Source organism: Carcharodon carcharias, chromosome 7, assembly GCF_017639515.1.
Source record: "Carcharodon carcharias isolate sCarCar2 chromosome 7, sCarCar2.pri, whole genome shotgun sequence".
Taxonomy (NCBI): domain Eukaryota; kingdom Metazoa; phylum Chordata; class Chondrichthyes; order Lamniformes; family Lamnidae; genus Carcharodon; species Carcharodon carcharias.
In genome coordinates, this window is record NC_054473.1 from 53931435 (window position 1) to 53955233 (window position 23799).

The 23799-nt window shown below is 40.3% G+C and overlaps 1 protein-coding gene across 4 annotated transcripts in view; it reads right to left on the reverse strand.

The window, feature by feature from the left end:
• uba3 (ubiquitin-like modifier activating enzyme 3) overlaps window positions 1-22606 on the reverse strand; it is a 44442-nt gene extending 21836 nt beyond the window's left edge. For 2 of the 4 annotated variants that reach the window (XR_005943591.1, XM_041192191.1), the window contains exons 1-10: window positions 22504-22559; window positions 22355-22393; window positions 20941-21061; window positions 17857-17937; window positions 15445-15527; window positions 14751-14831; window positions 10767-10810; window positions 4495-4559; window positions 3353-3508; window positions 2533-2635 (exon numbers count right to left, since the gene is read on the reverse strand). Coding sequence is in view for 3 of the 4 variants with exons in the window: in XM_041192191.1 (XP_041048125.1) it covers window positions 2533-2635; window positions 3353-3508; window positions 4495-4559; window positions 10767-10810; window positions 14751-14831; window positions 15445-15527; window positions 17857-17937; window positions 20941-21061; window positions 22355-22393; window positions 22504-22523 (793 nt within the window). In the remaining variant the exon portion in view is untranslated. Of the gene's footprint in view, window positions 1-2532; window positions 2636-3352; window positions 3509-4494; window positions 4560-10766; window positions 10811-14750; window positions 14832-15444; window positions 15528-17856; window positions 17938-20940; window positions 21062-22354; window positions 22394-22432 lie in introns of all 4 variants that reach the window. The other 2 variants (XM_041192192.1, XM_041192193.1) reach the window with 2 other exon arrangements.
• Between the last annotated feature and the right edge of the window lie 1193 nt (window positions 22607-23799).

The following is a 23799-nucleotide window of genomic DNA, read 5'->3' on the forward strand; positions in this document are numbered from 1 at the left end:
GTTCCCAGGGACGCACACGGAGACGAACATCAACTGCTGCTGGAGGATCAATTCAATGAAAGAGACACTTTGGTCTGCCCGAAAATTATTGGGCTTCCACTGTGAAGTGTTGCAGACTCGCACATTCCAAGGTTCACGAATATGGGCTGAGGGATGCACTAAAGTTTGGGGTAGCCACTGCAAAAGCGCAATGGGGAAAGTCATAGTTCACCGAGGGTCTGGTAACCATGTAGAAGCCCTCGGACTGTAAGCTTGTCCTTGAAGGTATATAGTTAATGCAATTGTATTGAGGCACCTCAAAGTGCAATGTCTTATATGGGAATAGATGAATGTTTTATTACACTTTGTGATGACAATTGAAATGTTGTCATGTTCTTTTAGATATTTTATGAATAAAGTATATTTTTGCCAAAAAAAAAAAACTCGATGGAGCAAGGGGCATCCTGGTGTGTCTCTGGGACAGCTGGCTGTATTAGCAGGTGGGAGTGCAGATGCCTGTAAAACCTAGTTTTTAAAAATTCATTCATGGGATGCAAATGTCGCTGGCTAAGCCAGCATTTATTGCCCATATCCCAAATGCCCTTAAGAAGTTGATGGTGTGCTGTCTTCTTGAACTGCTGCAGCCCATGTGGTACACCCCCAGTGCTGTTAGGGAGGAAGTTCCAGGATTTTGACCCAGCTACAGTGAAGGAATGGCGATATAGTTCCAAGTCAGGATGGTGAGTGGCTTAGTGAGAGAACGGAGAGGTTCAGGGAAGCAAGTGGGAATGGAGGGAGGCAGAGCTACCAAAGGCAGGGGCAGGCTACTGTCCCAAGGCTTCAGCGAAGCTCAGGACTACAGATTTGTGCTGATCATTTATGGTAAGATGCAGGATTAGAGCTCCATCAGGGTGTGGGAGAAGAATTGGATAGCTTCAGCTAGAGTAACAATTCACATTTACAATTTACTTCTTTACATAAATATAACTATTTGCCAAGGCCACAGAGGGGATGCTCAGCATTAACACTCAGCTGCCAGTCTGCAGCAGCATGCATATTCAATATATTAGGCAAATGTTTCAATAGCGAAGGTCACCACAGCTACTAAAGTTAAACATTGTCACTTTTATAATGGAGTTTGTACATAAACCGAGCTGACAGAAGACTTTAATGTATTTTGAAATGCAATCTTGTAATCCACCTAGAAATTATATTTAGAATTTTGATTTTCACAACAAAAAAAGGTTTAACTGCAATTTTTTGCACTGTCCCCCTTTACACAAACCAGTGGAATTCAGTACACTATAAGCTGCTTAAAGATGACAAGGGTTGAAATACAAGTATGTATTCATTCTACTGTGACCAGCAGTGGATGAAATTATCTTACATTTTTGGATTAATCCAAGATGATGAAATCCTGTACAGGTCTGAGCTGTTGCATAAGGGAAGAGAAGCAAATCTGCTAGATCTCAGATGACAAGTGGCACCATGCTGTGCAGGAGCGCAGTGATGCAACACCTTGACCTTAATCAAGCAGGAGTTAGAATGATTCTTACTCAACAACTCTGCAAAATTAAACACTCATCTCAAGTCATGGCAACAAAATAATGATGTTGATGCATTTCTCTGCTTAGAACTACTTATTACTGTCAAATTTGGGAGAAAAATATTCAAAGATCTCAGGGTTGATGTTCATTCTGGAGGGAGATGGTAGCTTGTGTGTGCAGTGGGGATATTGAAGGGTAACCACGCAGAAGTACAGGGATGCATCCATCTAGGACATCTGCTGCTGACCAAGACAAAAGCTCATGAGGTCTGAGGGCAGTCCCATGTTTTTACATGGCAATAGCAGGTGACAGCACTACTGGATGAATTTAAAACACCTGGATGGAGTGATCAAATGGGTGGAAGGGGGAAGAGGTGCAGCCCTTCTCAGGAACATCTGGTAGCTGTTTCCATCGCACCCCAAATCCTCTTCACGGTCAGGGTCAATCACACCTCATCTTCCCCACACTCAAGAGGCAAAAAGTGTTTTGAAGAAACCTACTGTGTTTTATGGCTGAAGATTACTATCAACACTCATTGTGGCTCAAGATTACATATAGTCTAGTTTGGCATCAAACTCACAGCAAATGCCTCTGATACTGCAAGTTTGTAGTGCCTTGGTGCAACCACGGCTGAAGGCCACTACTCATATTTCTAATTCTACTGAACAGAGGCTTACATTGGACAAGGAGTGTCCTGGATGAAAGACAAACTGCTTTGGTAACTGCTGATAATCTTCATAATCTTGAACACTAGTGATGGCAAAGTAAAATGGACGTTTAAGTGTGAACTTTTCTTAATTAGCACAGTATTTTTGGTCTTTCATGAATCCATCTTAAATTAAGTTTAAGAGTTGAATAAGAGGGTTGCACTTTCAGGCAGACTTGGATTTCATATACACAAATTAATCAGAGCAAGTGTTCCAAGTAACACTGTTTAAAGGCTTCGATTTTTTTCCTAAAAACTTATCAAAGCAAATTTCAGAATACTAGATTTAGTTATCATTACCTCCAAATGGGCTTTCTTTGGGCCACTGTAAAATTCTTACATATTCAATACAATGTTCTGGAAGCCTGGGCATGGAAGCAATGGTACACATGGGAAAGTTGATCTGAAAAACAAAATTATTCACAAATTTGTTAAAAAATTGCTGGTTAAAATTCTGGATTTATGCTGGCTGACAAGCTTTTGTGAGGTAGCTAAGATAGTGGACCCATTTAAAATTTTCCAAATGTGTAGAACAGAAGCAGAAACAAATACAATTGCCCTAAAGATGGGCTCCGGCTTTTAAAACACATCGTTGAGGGAAAAGAGATAAGAAGTGTGTTGTCAGCGGTGCTGTCGCCTCCTATTGCTATGAAGCCAAGAAGGGGTTAACACCAAAACCACACTACTCGCACCCCCATCCCGACCACCACGACTAAAAGCAGAGTAACACTGATAGGTCCAAGAATCAGGCTTCTGTGGGCTTGACTGAAATAATGTATACTGATCCAAGAGATGTTACCATAGTAAAATATGTAGATTTTTTAAAAAACTGGTGATAAATTAGGTAAAGTAACATGGATAGGACTTCATTAAAGTTGACAGGGGAAGAGAATAAATAGTCAAAAAGAAAAAAAAATTAAGTTGAAGAGCAAAATTGGGAGACATAAGTAACAAACCAGAACCATAAGTTATCTTGAAGTATTGAATCAGAGGTGTGGAATGGGAGCAGTGGTTTGGAATAGGAGGCAACTAAGTATATCTTTATTTTTAATAACTTCGCCCTCTAACTTATCAGGTCCCAAATACTGAATCAGTAACACTTTTGTAAACCTAAAGTTACCTGAGGAGGGTATAGTTCCAGTGTACACTCTATACATGCTGTCATTCCCGGCAATATAACACGTGCATTACCCTTAAACCCTTCAGTCCCACCGTCAATCAATGGTATAATGGAGCTTGGGTCCAGTGTTCCATCTTCAAAGTTCAGCAGGGATACCTATGGGCAACAAATATGTATTTTTTTAATAACTGTTTTCAATTATATAAATATAAAAAGGATAATCAATGAGGAACTGTGGGATACTGAATTAACTCCACAAAGGCGGAAGGACCAAAGCTAATTCATGAGAAGTAAGTTAAGGTTTTTCTCACACACGTGGGATAAATGCTTACTAGTCAATGCCTTAGAAGAGAAGTCTGGAAAGGTGATGTGGCTTGAGATAACAACTAAGTCTGCATTTATCTGGTACATACAAAAGGGGTTATAGTCATTTTTCTTTACATATTTAATATAGCTTGTTGAAGTATGTTTGCTGTAAATTGCGTAGCACTATGATCTCAATGAAGTTATCCTAGTTTGTTTATATTTTTGTGCTACCTTATGGTGATTTTAAGTCCCTAGATTCAGTGTTGGAAACACACTGCATTCCACTTCCATATTTAGAGCTTCCCACTATGACTACTATAAGTGTAGAGGTAGTTGATACTCGCTAGCTGACGCGTTGTCTCTATGTAGCTGGTTTCACTTGGTATGTTTTTCTTCCCGCTTTAAACCATTGGCCAAAATCGTTTGCAGGATATACACAGCAACAGCACTTTAATTATCTGTTAATTATTACTCTAACTTACAAGGGCAACAGACAGTCAATTACCAGCGTACAAATGTCTGGAGTACAGTGCCCTTGGTTATCTGTTTGGGGTGAATAAAGGGAAACAGAATAAAACTAGTTTCATTAACAGATGCTGTCCTGATAAGGGTCACTGTCATGAAAGGTTAATTCTGTTTCTTTCTCCAAAAACACTACCTGGTCTGCTGAGGGATCCCAGCATTTTCTGTTTTAACTTCAGCTGGTAAATGGGTGCCCATTCTATAATGCCCGACCTTTGTTCTTATGGTTACGTTATCTGAACTCTGCTAAATTGCTGCAATTTAATTGTTCTTAATTATTATTCTCCATTGAATATATCCATTAATATTCTTACCAACATTCCATTGATCCATCGTCGGGCAATGATAGAATCTAATCCACTAATAACGATGTGAAATTCTGAAACAATAAAAAGTACGTTTCAAAGTGACTTGGAGTTGATCCAATTTCCCTCCTTTATTAACCACTGACTTCCAAATTCAAGCTTCATAAATAAAATTTGCTCTTCCATAATCACATTATAAAGTCTCAAAATTTTAAAAAATATTTTACATGTGGTAATTCTGGAGTCCAATGGTTAAATATAGATAAACATGACACTCATTTAGCACATTCCAAAACTCCACAGAGATGAATAATCAATTATTTTGCAAATGATTGTTTGGAAAGGAAAGTTGGCCAGGATCAAAAAAAACTTGCTGTCCTTATTAGTGTAATTGTTAATTTAAACTGAACCACTCAGTTTAACATCCCATTTTGAAGACTGTCCTTCCAAAAATGCAGCAAATTCTCAGTACTGCTAGCCTAGGTAAAAATTGTGACCCTAATTTGTTTTATTTCCTTCCCTTCAGGCCCCTCAACTTCTCAATACAAAGCATCCTTCACCTGCAGATTACTGAGGTACACTGATCCCAACCTTATCCCCTAGTGACATCTTTGAGGTAACAAGTAGCTGGATCTGTCCTTAAATTTTCTCTCCCACTTAAATATCTAGCCTATGCTTTACAGTACCTAACAGAATTGCCATGTCAGGATCCACTGGCTTTTCAAAGAGCAGTAAGAAATGCAAGGAGATCAAACTGAATGTAGATGAAGCAGGCATGAGAAAGCTCAACTGTCTTCCTTCTGGCACTTCATGTTAAAAGTCAGTGTAATAACTACATTTCAAATTAAGATATATCCTTTACATCAGTCTATGCAGTCTATGTGGTTGGTGGCTGGCACGTTTGGGACCAGTCTGAATCTTTATGGATGACTGGCCACATGGGAGCACTGTGATGCTCAGTGCATAGAAATAACTGCATCAAGCAGTTTCCTTAAAATTAGAGGGAAAATTATAAGAAAGGTTGAAGTTTATGCAAAAAGAATGTGCTCGAATTAGAGCAGGCAAGTGACAAGTGGATAGCACACCACCACTTCAAATAAGTTTAAAATGCTTATTATAAAACCATTTTTTTCTCTTTTCCTCAAAGATGTTGGCTTCTTCAGTGAAATATATGAACAGGCCAGTCACACTCAGTCACCCTAAGTCTATTAAACTCATGCATGCTTTAACAGGAACAGGTTCCTTCTCCAGGAGAAGGAAAAAAGAAAATCACAAGCTAGCTGGATCCTGTATTCATAAATACAGAAATGTCAATAATTGCCAATGTCTAGTAATAAAGCAGATGTTCCTCCCTTGAAATCAGTGATGCTGCAGCCAACTGCAGTGCTTCCAGCGCTGTTCCAATGGAGATCAACTAATTCAAAGACTTGGAGGATTGAAACTAGTTTTGTTGGCCATGTGCTGTTGGGGAGACAGCCTATATATTACAATGATGGTCCCTTTAGGAACTTTGGGAAATGATTTCTGATATAAAAAAAGCAACTTGCTACCAGTAACTACTCATGTGGCCAAGTTGCCTTACAACAGAAAAGGGGTCAACAAGTAAATTATAGGGGGAGTTGACTGTGCATTGTGCTGTGATCAAGCAAGTTAGTTTTAGAATAAGCTGGATATGAGGAACGTTTCTTTCAAACAGGGTTCAATTGAAATTCTGTATGCTGGCTTAAAAAAAAATTAAAATTCTTGTTAACTGAAGGACTCTTAACAGTGAATTGGACTTCTAGAAATAGCCAAGCTGGGAGAGTTCCAAATGCAGGATTCCAGAGTTAAAGAACATTAGAACCAGGAGAGATCTAATCCGAGGTGGCTACAGCTGTTGAATGGGGAGTCTATAACCATGGGACTGTTGGAGGAGATTTGAAGGGACAACCTTGCTGGAAGGCCCAAGGAAGTACTGAGCTTATAACAATCTTTGAAACCGTATTGAGAGTAAGTGGCTAATCTTCCAATTTCTGATAAGTATCTGACTTGAGCTCATGTGGCCGGGGGAGGAAGGGGGGGGGGGGGGGGGGAGAATGTGTGAGGGGGAAGGAGTTAAGAAGAGCAGTTTAGATTTGTGTTCATTGTATTTTTAATATCTTTAATGTAACTGACCAAGATACAATGCATTAGTATTCATGTTCTTTGATTTTTGTGTAGTAAAATTCTTTTGTTTTAAACTGTAAATCTGGTGGTTCATTCTTTTAGTAAACATCTGGGTTTTCGGATATCCAAAAAAAGTTACTGTTCTCCACTGAGATCATAACAACACTAAGAGTTAAATTGCTTGAGGACAGTTCCCTTGATGGAATAACTGGTAATAACAGTGAGCCGACTCTCAGTTCAGAAAAGCCACAGATTCAATTATGGTCTGTTAGTTAATTTATTCAGCTGTCTTATTTAGCTTGGAGATGGTAAGGGTCCTCCAAATGGCCTTGGTGCTCCAGGTTCCTGCTCTATTCCCTATTGGAATATGTCCATATGTGAACATTGGTAAGTACAGGATCAATTTGGCTATGATGCCCATCCCCACAGTCAAATAGCCTCCATAGTCGAGGCACAAAAATGAAGAATGGTCAATTGGATGTTACAGCTGAGGGTCACCAACTTATATGAAATAATAGTAGGTAGTCAGGAGAAACTCATCAACATGAAAGGAGAAAATATTTTCGGTCATCACACTTTGAGAAGGTAGCAAAGTCAAAGTATTTTAAAAACCACAACAGGCCATGAACTACTTTATAAAGATTAGACCTTCAGCAAGTATATTCCTGAATAGCGTTTTGTAAAGAGTTTAAGAAATGCCTACCTTGAAGAAGTTTTGCTCCTTTCTGCGACAAGATTTCCGTATCTCTCTTTTGCCTTGTTCACCTTCATTGCTTTCCATTTCTCTCCTGACAAGGTGTTCACTAAAACCCGCTTTCACAGCCATATCTCCTTTCTGTGACTGTCTCCGTCTCCGACTTACCCCACATGGATTTCAACTGAAATTCCATCCCTCTTTATCGAACCCACCCAGGATTACAGGTATATCCGGGACATAAAACGTTTCTCAGACTTCTGTTCACGTCACATTCTGAGATCCACACTCAGTGCCATGCGCTGCCATATGAACACACTTGACCTCTCCCTCCAGCGGCACCGCTGCACCCTTTTTCAAAGCTGCGCGTGCCCCCAGTCTCATCCGACACCTCAACAAGAAACTTTTTCTCTTTCTCTCAAGTGCTAAGGAACGCAAGCTCCAACAACTCATCGACACCAACACCCATCTAGGACCCTCCACCCCTGCCTGTACCTCCGCCCCCACCCCATCTTCCAATCCCAGCCCCGGCCATGTATTCACTATACCCCCTAACCTTCCCCTCTCCGACGCTGAACATTCAATGCTCAGCAAAGGACTTAGTTTCATACCCTTACGCCCTCATCTCAATGAATTTCGGGCTCGGCACGATGCTGAACTCTTCTTCCGCCGTCTTCGTCTCCGTGCTCACTTCTTTGGGCAGGAGTCCTCTCCCTGTTCAACGGATCCTTTTACCTACCTCCAATATTCTCCCTCCACCTGGACCCCTCCCTCTGGATTCTTAGCTTCTCTTGATTTTTTCATTGAGAACTGTTGGCGTGACATTAGTCATCTCAATTTCTCTGCTCCTCTCACCCATTCTAATCTGTCTCTCTCTGAACTTACTGCACTCCGTTCTCTCAGGTCCAACCCCAACATTGTCATCAAACCCGCTGACAAGGGTGGTGCTGTTGTTGTCTGGCACACTGACCTCTACCTCACGGAGGCTGAGCGTCAACTCGCAGACACTTCCTCCTGCCTCTCCCTGGACCATGACCCCACCACTGAACATCAAGTCATTGTTTCCAGGACTGTCACTGACCTCAACTCCTCTGGAGATCTTCCTCCCAGAGCTTTCAACCTGATAGTTGCCCAACCTTGGACGGCCCGCTTCTACCTCCATCCCAAAATCCACAAACAGAACTGTCCCGGTAGACCGATCGTGTCAGCCTGTTCCTGCCCCACGGAACTCATTTCTCGTTATCTTGACTCCCTTCTCTCTCCCCTTGTCCAGTCCCTTCCCACCTACATCTGTGATTCCTCTGACACCTTACATCACATCAACAATTTCCAGTTCCCTGGCCCCAACCATTTCCTCTTCACCATGGACGTCCAATCCCTCTACACCTCCATCCCCCACCAGGATGGTCTGAGGGCCCTTAGCTTCTTCCTCGAACAGAGGCCTGAACAATCCCCATCCACCACTACTCTCCTCCGTCTGGCTAAACTTGTTCTCACACTGAACAATTTCTCCTTCAACTCCTCTCACTTCCTCCAAATAAAAGTTGTGCTATGGGTACCCGCATGGGCCCCAGCTATGCCTGTCTCGTAATGGGGTATGTGGAACATTCCTTGTTCCAGTCCTACTCCGGCCCCCTCCCACAACTCTTTCTCCGGTACATCGATGATTACTTCGGTGCTGCTTCATGTTCTTGTCAGGACTTGGAAAAATTTATTAATTTTGCTTCCAATCTCCACCCCTCCATCATTTTCACATGGTCCATCTCTGACACTTCCCTTCCCTTCCTGGACCTCTCTGTCTCAATTTCTGGTGATAGACTGTCCACCAATATCCATTACAAGCCTACTGACTCCCACAGCTACCTCGACTACAGCTCCTCACACCCCGCTTCCTGTAAGGACTCCACCCTATTCTCTCGGTTCCTTCGCCTCCGTCGCATCTGTTCTGATGATGCTACCTTCAAAGACAGTTCCTCTGACATGTCCTCCTTTTTCCTTAACCGAGGTTTTCCACCCGTGGTTGTTGACAGGGCCCTCAACCGTGTCTGGCCCATCTCCCGCGCATTCGCCCTCACATCTTCTCCTCCCTCCCAGAAACATGATAGGGTCCCCGTTGTCCTCACTTATCACCCCACCAGCCTCCGCATTCAAAGGATCATCCTCTGCCATTTCCAGCATGATGCCACCACCAAACACATCTTCCCTTCACCCCCCCGGCGGCATTCTGTAGGGATCGTTCCCTCCGGGACACCCTGGTCCACTCCTCTATCACCCCCTACTCCTCAACCTCTACCTATGGCACCTCCCCATGCCCACGCAAAAGATGCAACACCTGCCCCTTCACTTCCTCTCTCCTCACCGCCCAAGGGCCCAAACACTCCTTTCAAGTGAAGCAGCATTTCACTTGCATTTCCCCCAACTTAGTCTACTGCATTCGTTGCTCCCAATGCAGTCTCTTCTACACTGGAGACACCAAACGTAAACTGGGTGACCGCTTTGCAGAACACCTGCGATCTGTCTGCAAGAAAGACCCAAACCTCCCTGTCGCTTGCCATTTTAACACTCCACCCTGCTATCTTGACACACATCTGTCCTTGGCTTGCTGCATTGTTCCAGTGAAGCCCAACGCAAACTGGAGGAACAGCACCTCATCTTCCGACTAGGCACTTTACAGCCTTCCGGACTGAATATTGAATTCAACAACTTTAGATCTTGAACTCCCTCCTCCATCCCCACCCCCTTTCCATTTCTTCCTCCTTTCTTTTGTTTTTTCCAATAATTTATATAGATTTTTCTTTTCCCACCTATTTCCATTATTTTTAAATCTTGTATGCCCTGCTAGTCTTTCCACCCCACCCCCACTAGAGCTGTACCTTGAGTGCCTTGCCATCCATTCTTAATTAGCACATTCATTTAGATAATATCACCACCTTCTACACCTCTTTGTTCCTTTGTCTGTGACATTTTTTGATTATCTGCTCCTATCACTGCTTGCTTGTCCCTACAACCACACACCCCCCTCCTTAAATTTCACTCCTCTCCTAATAGTCACCCAGTTCTGTTGAAGGGTCATGAGGACTCGAAACGTCAACTCTTTTCTTCTCCGCCGATGCTGCCAGACCTGCTGAGTTTTTCCAGGTAATTCCGTTTTGTTTTGTAAAGAGTTGATTATCTCAGAATACTAAAGCTCATGAACTATATCTTAGATCTACTGAGCTCACTATAATAAGCAATGCACTTTGATCAAACAAATTCTAAACACAGCCTTTCTTAAAATACTTATATCAGAGAGAATGCATCTATATCAAAGGCTAGAAGTCTGATTTTTGATCACTAACTTTCATAGGGTTGGTGCCTCTAGTGATTGCAGCTTTGTTAGTAAATAGTAAAATTACTATCAATGCAGAGAAATAACTGGATTTCAGTAAGAGTCATTACTTACGTCTGTAAAAAGATTCACTGAAATCCTGTATCTTTTTAAAATGTCTGAGAGTTAAGTTAAGGATGATTTCAATTCATTATATCACTGGCTCTACTGCCTTCCTAACTACATATATTCTTGTTCTTTCGGTTGTAAGAACTGGAACATCTTAGACAAATATCCTTGACAATAAAAGTACATCACAGAACACAATATTACAATTCAGGCTTACTCCAACTGCGTACAAGCATTATGCATACCATGAGCATGACAGCATGCCATGTGTCAAACAATTACCCTTATTACTGTAAAAAGAACCAAGTTGTATTTATATTACCGTAGGTTTTTCATAACCTCAGCACATCCCAAAGCAATTTACAGCGAATTAAGTGCTTTAATGTAGGAAATGTAGCAGCCAATTTAAATGCAGCAAGGTTTCAGACACCATTGAAACAAATGGCCAGATAATTTATTTTGGTGTTAATGGTTGAGGGACAAACATTGACCAAGATTCCTTGGTGAACTTAATTACTCTTTAACAAATCAGTGCCATTGGATTTTTTTCCCATCCATTTTAAAGGCAAATGAAGTTTAATGCCTCATTTGAAATACATCAGCTCTGGAGCACTCCCTCAGTACTGTACTGCAGTGTCATGTTAGTTTTCTGCACAAGCCTTAGATTTAGAACATGAACGCATAATATTCTGATTCAGAGGTGAGGGTTATATTCACTGAGCCATGGCTGTATAATACAGTACAGTTTACTTGGGATGCCCACCATTTTCCATCTATGCAAAAGCAGGAAATACCGTAGCCAGTTAACTAAGTTCAGACTAAAACCAAGTTTATAATAATTATACAAAAGCAGACAAACCAAGAAGCCATCAACTGTCGAAATACAGAGCAAAATATAGGTGAAATCAGTTCACAGGTTTTAGAAAGCCTTATGTCTGCTTTATGCAAGGTTTTGGAAGGAAGCTGGCTTCCCAAAGTCATGGTTGTACCTGCATGGCTTGACAGCTGTGTTGGCCCATGAAATCCAAATCAATACCAAAACGTTGGATACTAAAATCTGTACTGGATTTAAATATTGAACAAACATCATCTTCATCCTGATGGCCACCGTTGTGTGTATCTGTATCAAGCTGTAAGCAGCTTTTTGATATGCAAATATTAAGTGTCACAACATAATGACTTCTATCTGTCCCTGGGATTGAAGGATGGGTCTGGCCACGTTGCTGGGGAACAGTCCATTCAGTGGGACTGTGCTGTACCACCTATCCCTCAGGGAAAAGTTAGTGTATAAAAACACCTTTGAACACATGTCCATTAGGCAGTGGTCCACACATAAAGTCCTCGAGGCCATGCAGAAAAAGGAGATGGTGAATTATGTTGAATGGTTTCCTGAGCAGACCATCAAAGTCATTTGGCAGAGTGCCTCATTGCCAGAACTTTCAAACAAGCACAAAGATGCAGCTTTGCTGGTGGTGAGAAGGGCCATCTCCATCAGATCCTTCCTGCATGATCACAGTCTCACCACTTCTGCATGCAACCCTTGAGCGGTTGCAGTGGGAAAGAGACCAGTGCCCACCTCCTTCTAGGATGTGCTTTTGCAAAGCAAGCCTGGAAAGAAACGTACTGGTTTTTGTCAAGGTTCAGTACAAGCAGCTCTGTAACACAGGACTCTGTGCCTATGGGCTCTTCCCAGGGATGCAAACAGATAAATGTCAACAGCAGCTGGTGGACCATCGACTTGGTCAAAGACACTCTTTGGTCTAGGTCATTAATATATATTGGGAAATGCAGTGGTCTGAAATCACTGAAATATCTGTTGTTAGCAAATGAGGGAGTAAAACATACTGATTATCCATTTCATTTTAATTTAATTTTACGGAAAGCAAAATTGGATTAAAGTAGAAGCTGAATTATCAAATTAAAAAACAAAATTAAAGATATGGAATTAATTATAATGGAGAAATTAGGCATTCCGCAAATATAGGGGTTCTCCCTACAGTAATTGTTTATACATTTAATTATGCTGTTAAAAACCCAGTTACATATTATTTAACAAGGTGCAACTTTTTAAAACATTTTCACAGTGTGACTAACAGCATAAAAGGGAACGTTCTCAACAGATCAGTGAATTTGAACTGATTGCAGGCACTTCAACATAGCACCCTATGGAGAAGCACAGAATCATTGACAGCAACTTCTGGATTTGTGTGTTTAACTGTGCATCAGGGTAATGGCACTAGGTCATAATGCTCATTGGACAGCTGGTGCAGACATGATGGGCCAAATGGCCGCCTCTTGTGCCATTAAGATTCTGTGATATGTGGACTCCAGAATTTGCTGTTAATTTCAGAGGAGTAATGATGGCGAAGGCTGACAATTTCGTGGTCATTACTACTGCAAAATCTATGCCTTTGTAAAGTTCCAATCTTTATTATGCTTCCTGTGCAATAAGTTATATTTCTTGAGTGCCCTGCCATCCATTCTTAATTAGCACATTCGTTTAGATAATATCACCACCTTCAAAACCTCTTTGTTCCTTTGTCTGTGACATCTTTTGATTATCTGCTCCTATCCCTGCTTGCTTGTCCCTACAACCACACCCCGCCTAACTTCTCTCCCCCCAACCCCCACCCACCTCCCCCCCACCTTAAACCAGCTTATATTTCCCCCCTCTCCTAATATTCACTCAGTTCTGTTGAAGGGTCATGAGGACTTGAAACGTCAACTCTTTTCTTCTCCGCCGATCTGGCCAGACCTGCTGAGTTTTTCCAGGTAATTCTGTTTAAGTTATATTTCTTGTTTTTTTGCTTTCTACTTTGTAGTCCACATAGTTCAGTGGGGATTCTTCAATCTGACTGATTGAAGAGCTTCCCTGCTGCTCACAGAAGCCATAGATTCCCTGTAGACGACACCACATTGGATCAGACACCCGATTAACAAAAATCTCTGCTGACAAGCCTACAAATAGACTCTGGGCAACTTTGAGGTGCATGGCAAAAGCTGTTCTTTCTCCACTTGCAGCAAAACCTGCGCCAATTAAATTGCAGTACAGCTCCCTATGGTTAGGTACTTTTGTTTTCATTACTCTTTGCAGGTGAGATTTGATCCAAGGATTTAATGCTGCCAGAAAGAGGATTGCAAATTCCTCATCTGCAAAAAGCCCATTGGTCTTTATGAATTTAATTTAAAGATCTGCAGCTTTTGGGTGCAATAGCAAGATGCAGAGGATTGAGTTCTTGCAAATAAGATGTTTAAGCAGGTTGATTGGTATCTTGAGCGAAGTTTACATTACTGCTTCCTTTTTCAACTTCCTTTGTCACAAAGACACCCAGAACTTAATAACTGCAGATGGTAGTTTAAAGGCAAATTAAACATTAGCTAAGGGACTATTATGCTCTGCTGTATAATGATTATGCATATCAAAGATAAATAGGAAGGGGAAATTATGCGAATCAGGCTAGTAGTCATTTTGCACTCATGCTATATTAATCTTTCTAGCTGTAACTCGCAATGTTATGGTAGAACACAAGATCTTAATTAGTCAACACTACAACAAAAGTACAACACTATACCCAAAGCAGAAAGAGCTTTAGAAGAGCTCCTTCTCTGACCAAGCAATCTTAATAATGTGTATATATAGACTCATACACAGATTATAATGGAGAGGAGGAACAAATTGAAAAGACATATAGAAACAGCTGTGACAAAAGAAAAAGAAAAACAATAACCCAAAGAAACACTGATACAGCAACAGCAAATCACATTATATTACACGCGTGAAATTGTCTTGTTCAAATATCTCCCTCCAACATAACTCGGGGAAAAACAACATAATTTGGAATAGGATTTTAAAAATCCAGTATCTAACTCTTTTGATAAGCATTCCATAAAGCAGTTTTAGTTTATAGCCACCCTGTTGAAGGTCAACCCCATTTTCAGATCAAGTTCATCTTACTGCCACAGTCAAATTATTTTCTAAACAAAGGATACGGAACTACATTGCAACCAGGAATTCGACTGTTAATGAACTCAGCAGCTACTTCAGCTTTTGGCCTTCCTACATCTTTTGGTCTGTTTAAAAAAGTTAATAAGAACATTGAAAGTAACATTTTTCTAATACAAAATCATTAAACACCCACTAATCAAACTACACTGGGTACACGGCTGAGGCAAGAAGCCAACTTAAAAATTCCACTATTGTAAAAGGATTAGCACATACAGATTAATCAAGAATTTCAATACGAAAGCAGTCAGCTTTCAGCTACATCCACCCAGCTTTGGATATCATATACTCCCCAGTACGGGCCAATTACTCCACGAAGAAAAGAAGAGCATACAGAATTTTTGCATCTGTCAAAATACTTAACTGAGAGGCACTTTGAAATAAATAAGGTAGAACATTTAAATTTTAAATGGATGTTTTATAAATTAAGCTTTTGTAATCAGCCATTTAAAATATAAAATGCTGCACTCACAAATATGCATCTTGGAACAAAAAACTATTTCAATGCATGAAGCCAACAATGGTACCTCTGTACTAGTAATTATACTGGCTTAAAAAAATAATTTTTTTTTATAACTGTGGACTTGAAAACCATTTTTTACACAAATTGCAATTCAGAGGACTCAATTCAGAAAATCAGTAACAGCAAAATTTACAATGCAACCATATATAATTACTTACCTAAATAAGAATTGCCTGTTCAGATTAGAAACATCTATTGTATCCATATCAATTACATCAATTTGTCTGAAGCCCATTAGAGCCTGTGATAAGAAGATGAGGTCAGTGATAGCGTACAACAGAACTACTGAACGTACTTTCTACGTACAAAGTTCAATTTGAAATGCTAAAAGGTTCGGAAATATACTGTTGGTTAACTGACAGCATTACAAAAATCAGTAAGAACTGCTTCATGCTCTACCACAGTCTGACTTCTGTTGGAGCCGACTGCCCCATTTGCAAAGATCAATAAAATACATCTGCACTGAGCAGTTCAGAGTAGCCCGTTTACATAATGCGAGGCCCAACTCAGTTTAAAGGACACGTTTTGGGATAAATACTTCACATTTAAAAGTAAATTTCTCCCACTGACTTTTTCCACATATATCCAACATGACTTGCATAGGTCACTGCTCATTCCAGGTCTTGAAATGTTTTATTGTACAGTTGCTAGAATTCAAGTTTATTTATTGAAATTCCAGAACACATTTTAAAAAAAAATAAAGAAACTGATCCTCTTGAATTTCTTACAGGTAACAAAATATCACCCATTCTTACAATTTTTCCAGGCACCATTATTCCCTCAACCAAATTCAAACACAATGTGCCATTCATCTCACTGCTATTTGTGGAACCTTAAAATGTGCAAAATGTTTGTGTTTTTGCCTACTTGGTAGAAACTGAAGTTCAAAATGATTGAATGTGTGATGCATCAAGACATTTCTGAGATTCAAGTTCCTTTATAAACGCAAAACATATCTACAGTTGTGGGTTCTGAGAGAGAGCTGGCTGTAACAAATGTCTCAAGCATGAGTGGGACAGAGCATAGAATGACCTGATGATTGACACCAAAGCAGAAATTGAGCTCAGCAAGGGCTGAGAACTAAATCTGGATGAAACAATGCCACATGGTTCAAAAGACAAAAGGTGAAGGGAGGCAAAAAGGTTGTAGTTGCTCTCTTTAGCTTGGGGGACAGGCATGCAAGAGGTCAGAGGCTAGGTATTCTCCGGCAAGTGACTCCTCCAAGTCTTTCCACCATCTACAAGGCACAAGTCAGGAGTGTGATGAAATACTCTCCAATTGTGTGGTTGAAGGTGCAACAATCCAGGCAAGAAGCTCAACACCATCCTGGACAAAACAGCCCATTTGATTAGTCACCCACCGCCTTAAACATTAATTCCTGCCACCACCAGTGCACAGTCTACCATCTACAGTATCCATTGCTGCTACTTACCAAGACTTCAAAAGTCAAACCCACAACCTCTACCTCCTAGAAAGTGAAGGGCAGCACAGGTAAGGGAACACCACTATCTTCAAGTTCTCTTCCAAGTCATACATCATCCTGACTAGGAAATATATCACCATTCCCTCATCATCGTAAAAAGTGTGGAATTTGAACTCTGGGAATACCTTCAACTCATGGACTGCAGCAGTTCAAAGCAGCAACTCACCACCACATTCTCAAAGACAATTAGGGCTGGACAATAAAGCTGACCTTCTCAGTAATGATCACATACTGTGAATAAAAAGGGAAGCAACACTGGCACCTGGGTCAGGTCATAGCAGGTGTTTCTGCTATGCAGACCTGAAGGATTAACTCAAAATATTCCAAGAGTCAGCCAACGTGATGACTGGCAGATCATTTGATTTCCCAACCACTAATCCAGCTTCTTTACTTTTGAATTCTTGAAAGTTTAACAAATGCAATACTCTGCTCATTCTTCAGTTAAGTTCACCACCTTGTTAACCAAGTCTATTGCCTTACCAACACTTAACTGCTACAAGTCCAAATGCTAAATGCTGCTTGTAAACCTGTTTACAGTTTGGCAAGTATGGTCAAATTTTTGGCTAAATTATTGAAAACCAGCATGAAATGATTGCCTCTTTTAGGAGAACTGACATTTTGAAGTGTGATGCATGTGCCAGATCAAAGTTTTATAGAAATGTCACATGGCAAGTCAGAGGTTGCGCAGTTACTGGAGGACATGAATGACAACACAAAATGTATAATTCTGTTGCTAAATAGAGTTTGTCCCTTTAAAGCCTCAAATTCAATTGCTTTAGAGTAAATGCAAGGTGAGGTCAGAATTGAACAGATGTTTGGAATGTTCTTATTTCAGGCCCCAGGTCCGTAACAAGCCATTTAAAGATTATTTTCCATTTGTAATAAATGTGCAACTGATGTGTGCACTGGGTGCAAGAAATCTCAATGTAATATTGATATACAGACAGATGTATATAAATCCACCACTTGCATTGCAAAACTAGGTCAGAGTATTTGTGATGGAGTTATTCTGAATTCAAATTGCAGCCCCACTTAATTTCAAAACTTTTTTGTATAATCAGGAAACAAAGTTAAAAAGATACATTACCAGATTTTTAAGGAGTTCACATCCTAAACCTCCTGCTCCAATAACTAGAACTTTGCAGGTCTCTAGAAGAAACTGGAGTGACTGTAGAAAGAAATACTATTGCTCAGTCAACATCACAGAAAAATAAGAAAATGAATTAAGGCTTTTAAACAGATTTTCGATAATTAAGTTTCGATTCAACTTAATAACACACTCACAGAAAGAATAGGCTATATGTTTGGTAGGAACGGTTTTCAAAATATACACCAATATGGATTTTGCGGCCAGCGGTGAAACAAAGGCACTTGCTGCTGACATCAAAAAAAGCCTCGCTGAGAAATCTAACAGTCTCTGCAGTGTGAACTTTATCCCTTTCTGTGGATTGTAACATTCTTTTGTGGATTTCCAGTGTGCAGCTCCAGTGATGTCATTAAGCTAAAGCTAAGCAGCCAATCACATTAAAAAATTCTCAAGGGCAGCCAAAAAAAGCATTAAAATCAAACCACTTTTTAAAAACTTTACACGCAGCAAAATGAAGGTTGGTCATACATGTCATGTGAAGGCAGAAGCTAAAATATCATGAAAAAGACTTTCAATTTTCTTTGAATATCTTGTAATTAATTATTATGGGGACAGTAACAATACTCCATAAATATAAAATTATTTTTTCAGGGCCAGATCCATTGTTCAGTAATAGATATTACTCAAATCACCATGAAAAACAGCCACTCTCATGATTAAAAAGGGGAAATTCTCCTCAAATCAACTGTTTTGACTGGTTACTGGAGGGCAGAGAAAATATAGCCTTTGACAGAGCAAGGAGTGACAGGATTTGTGTGTTCATCTGCATTTGTGCTTAATCCTGAAGTTTCACTCAATCTCAAAGGGGTAATGACTATGAACAGTACACCTATAAAATCTGGGCCATCAACTTTTAAAGAGCAGCTCCCCTTTCAGAATCTCAGTCCCCATTTGTGTACACATACAAGTGATGAACAATAATTTACAGTACTTTTCTGGATGTGTTGGGATTTTATATTTAAAGGTGGACCAGTATGTGGGAAAAGAGAGGTCATGCAAGCTTTCACAATTGGTACACTATTCATGCTGAGTTCCTGAAAATTCTGAAAGTATCTGCTAACCTTTAATTTGGATCATTTGAGTGAAAAGTTATATATTTGATTTCAAATTGGAATGGTTTTTCTCTACCGGATGAAGATTTATGGTAGGGAACAGAACTTGTACTGCATTTTAGCACCTTGAAATTTAGTTATATATAACATAGATTAGATGCTCTCTTGGTGTGCTGTAACTCTAATTTTGGCAGAGTATTCAATGTTGCGCATTAAAGGGACAATTCCACTACCATGCAAATAAATAGGAAACCAAATGTCAGAACGTGCATTTTTCCACATTGTGAATTTCTGTCCGAGATCTAGGTTATGATTTCGCCAAACCTATTTATTTACAACAGCCAACAGAAGAAACCTTCATCCCATCAATCTGCAGCGGATTCAAAGGCAAATCCCACATAATTCAGGGACTAAATTGCTTGATCTTAGTATTTTAGTAACGGATAGTGGTCAATTGACAGTTAGGGGTTGACAGTTACTTCTCCACAACGATGGAAACTTAAGAGGGTAAGTGAGTCTGTATGACTCATGCACTTCCCAACAGCTGTGACAAAGGCTTCACAGTCTATTGATAGAGGAAACAGTAGATGTAGATTTTCAAAAGGTCTTTGATAATTTGCCATGTAGACAACTCATTGCCAGGTGAAGGCATACAGTACCAAGTGGAATGTGGTAGCGTGTATAGGAGGTTGGTTATAAATTGAAAAATGGATAGTGTGGTTATAGGATGTTTTGGATTGCAGCATTATAAAGTGGTTTATATTAAAGAATATTGATCTTTAGGGCATATCAGTCAATCTCCCATACCATTATGCACTGGAAGTCAAGACCAAGTATAGTCTACAAATAAAACAGAGATTAAAGGCTCTTCAGCTCTGAAGAGTCATAAGGACTCAAAACATTAACTCTGTTTCTCTCTCCATAGATGCTGCCAGACCTGCTGAGTTTTATCAGCATTTTCTGTTCTTATTTCAGATTTCCAGCTTCCATAGTATTTTGCTTTTATCTTAGAGATTAAAGATTGCTTGATAACAGGATCAGAGCAGGCAGTTGTAATTTAAGCACTCATTTTCAAGTCACTAATTTACTTCTATATAATACTTGAGTCAATATATTCATATTTCTAATTAAATAGCAAAAATTGTGACGATTTGGGAATCCCCAAGGTAGAGGAGCTTACAATTTCTCTGTAGTTGAAGCGAAGGAGCTGGGAGGCACAAAATCAAGCCACTACAATGTTACCACTGGCGTGAAGTTCAAATTGTAGCTAGACAAGTTTATATGGACAGTTTCACAGTTACATAGTATTCAGAGGACAGAAAGAGATAATTAAGCTCAGCAGATCTGTCAGTGTTTATGCTCCACATGAGCCTCTGCCCACCCCACTTCACCTCACCCTCAGTCTACCCTTCTATTGCTTTCTCCCTTATGCTTATCTAGTTTCCCCTTTACTGCATCTATTTAATTTCAACTACTCTTATGTGATAGCGAGTTCCATATTCTAATCACCTGAATATAAATTCATGCATTCACACTTATAATTGGAAGTAGTAGACTGAAATGTAACAGAAATTAACATTTTGTAGACAGAAAGTGAGTGCAGTCACAAGAGGGCAATTTAAACATAACCCCCTGGCAGGAATTTGATTGAATCAGACTAACTACCCATTTTACATCCTGCCACAAAAAGTGGGAAATATAGCAAATAGAAGATGCAAACTTCAGGAATTCTTCTAAATTATTTTGTGGAGTTAATCAACTCAATAAATAAAAACAGCAAAATTGAGTGTTTCAGTTACATTAGTTTGAGGTTTTAGGTCAGAAGTAGCTTTCCAAATTTATCCCGCTATCGCATAAGTCACTGATTTTGTTAGCCCCCATTGTGACATACAAGAACATTCAGCAAAGCAAAACAAAAAAACACTGCTGCAATCCAGCACTAAACTTTGATTTATAATTTAATGTTTCTCACTTCAGTGCTTGGTTCAAAGTCAGGGTGCGTGAATGGTCCTGAACGCTCAAGGAACTTCCTCACGTGATTCCAGCGACCTTCCCAGTCTCCAGTGTCCCCATACCCACCATCAACAGCCATTCTGCACGGAACAAAATAAGCTCAACTAGAAATTTAGTTTTCACAACACAGTATAATTATTAGAAACATGAAATGAAAAGAACTAGTTGTCTTAGGTGTTTTCAACAGCAGATATATTTTTTAAGAAGAGGCGGATAGACCTAATAACACCAATAGTTTCATTTTTAAAATCTTAAATTAGAATGCCAGAGTTAAAAACGCAATGTCAAATTATACACAAATGAAGCATCTCTCAGATGGGGAATTTTCAGCAATCTCAACAATATCAAAGACTAAAATGAAATGAAAACTGGCCCTTTTTTGGAATATCATTAAATTTCACAAGCAACACTGACACCAGCCAAAACAAAAGTGTCAATTTTATACTGAATTTGCAATTCTCCCTATCCAACCTCCCAATCAAGGATAGTTCTGATGTGCTGCAAAATGGGCAGGGGCAAGAAAGGAAAGTAGAAAAAAAAACAATTGATTATAACTCTAAAGATAATACAGTGGTACAAAATGTCAGTAACCAAGCAACACATTGTCACGAGTCCAACACACCATAAAGGAGCCGGGACAAAGTTGAGGTGCTGATCTTTATCCCTTAGGATAAAATACTAAATCAAAGTCTTAAAGATAAAAACATACAGGATTGTTACCATGAACCATTTTCACAGTGCCATTAGAAGGGGGCTGTGAAGTCTCCTACTTACTTTCCCATTTCAGGAATAATACATGGGACATATTTTTTAAAAAAATATGGGGGGGGGGGTAGAAACAAATACAGTCCTTCCATATTATAGAAGAGGAAATGATCTGGTGCTTAAAGCAACCAACACAAACTATTTTAAAACGTAAATATAACAGTAAATTTAAATCACAATAATTTTAGAGAGTTGTTGCAAAACTTTGGAAATCCAGATTTATCCCAGTTAAAACATACACATCAATCACTGTTCCTACAGAAATGGTGCAAACATAATTGGGAATTTAGTTGACAATTTGTTTCATGTGATATTCAATTCAAGCCAATGAATAAATGCTTAATAACTCCATTTAATGTTTTAACATTTATTGCAAAAAGTGAGTTCTGCATGAAAGTGCATTTGGCAATCCATCAATTCCCCAGATTTCCTCTTTTTTAATATATTCCTATTCCTCCAAGCAGTTAGCTCCCGAGTTTAGGACGAATAAGGATGCAGGTTTAGGCCGGACTGATCCCGCTGCTCGGAGCTGCAGCTTTATAACAAGCCCACAGCCTCAGACCTCGCACAAGCAGAAACCAGGGCCGCTACATTCATTCAACACTAACTTGTCAGTGTGCTCTTCTACTTTCCTTCTTTTCTTCTCCCTAAAAAGAGAGAATAAAAGAAGGTTCAGACGTGCTCACCCAAGAGAAGAACGAGCAGAAGTCAATGTGAAAGAGGCCTGAGCGGCCGGAGTTCACGCAGAAATACTCACGGCTCCGCCACATCCGCCATATTTTCCTTCTCCCAGACTCCATCACGGTCACCAAGCGGGAAGCTTGAACCTTCCACCCGGCCGGCCAATCAGAGCATCCCACAATGCCGCGCGGCCAGCGCCCGGGTCGCGCCCCGGCGCCTCTGCATGACGTCACCAGTTGCCTTGGGCAACCACCAGATTGGCTTCTAAGGTAAAAACAAAAAACTTTGGATGGTGGAAATCCAAAACAAAAACAGAAATACCTGGAAAAACTCGGCAGGTCTAGCAGCACCAGCGAAGAAGAGCAAAGTTGACGTTTCGAGTCCTCATGACCCTTCAACAGAACTAAGTAGAAATAGGAAAGGGGTGAAATATAAGCTGGTTTGGGCGGGGCGGGAGTTAGGATTGTTGGGACAAGCAAGCAGTGATAGGAGGAGATAACCAAAAGATGTCACAGACAAAAGAACAAAGAGGTGTTGAAGGTGGTGATATTATCTAAAAGAATGTGCTAATTAAGATTGGAGAGCAGGACAAGCAAGCTAGCTCTAGTGGGGGTGGGGTGAAATAAACCATGGGTGGAATACATTTAAAAATAATGGAAATAGGTGGGAAAAGAAAAATCTATATAAATTATTGGAAAAGACAAAAGGAAGGGGGAAGAAACGGAAAGGGGGTTGGAAAAGGGAGTTCAAGATCTAAAGTTGTTGAACTCAAAATTCAGTCCGGAAGGCTGTAAAGTGCCTAGTCAGAAGATGAGGTGCTGTTCCTCCAGTTTACGTTGAGCTTCACTGGAACAATGCAGCAAGCCAAGGACAGACATGTGGGCAAGAGAGCAGGGTGGAGTATTAAAATGGCAAGCGACAGGGAGGTCTGGGTCATTCTTGCAGACAGACCGAAGGTGTTCTGCAAAGCGGTCAACCGGTCTGCGTTTGGTGTCTCCAATGTAGAGGAAACTGCATTGGGAGCAACGAATGTAGTAGACTAAGTTGGGAGGAAATGCAAGTGAAATGCTGCTTCACTTGAAAGGAGTGTTTGGGCCCTTGGACGGTGAGGAGAGAAGAAGTGAACGGACAGGTGTTGCATTTTTTGCGTTTGCATGGGGAGGTGCCGTAGGTGGGGGTTGAGGAGTCGGGGGTGATGGAGGAGTGGACCAGGATGTCACTTGCATTTCCCCAACTTAGTCTACTGCATTCGTTGCTCCCAATGCGGTTTCCTCTACATTGAAGAGACCAAACGCAGACTGGGTGACCGCTTTGCAGAACACCTTAGGTCTGTCCGCAAGAATGACTCAGACCTCCCTGTTGCTTGCCATTT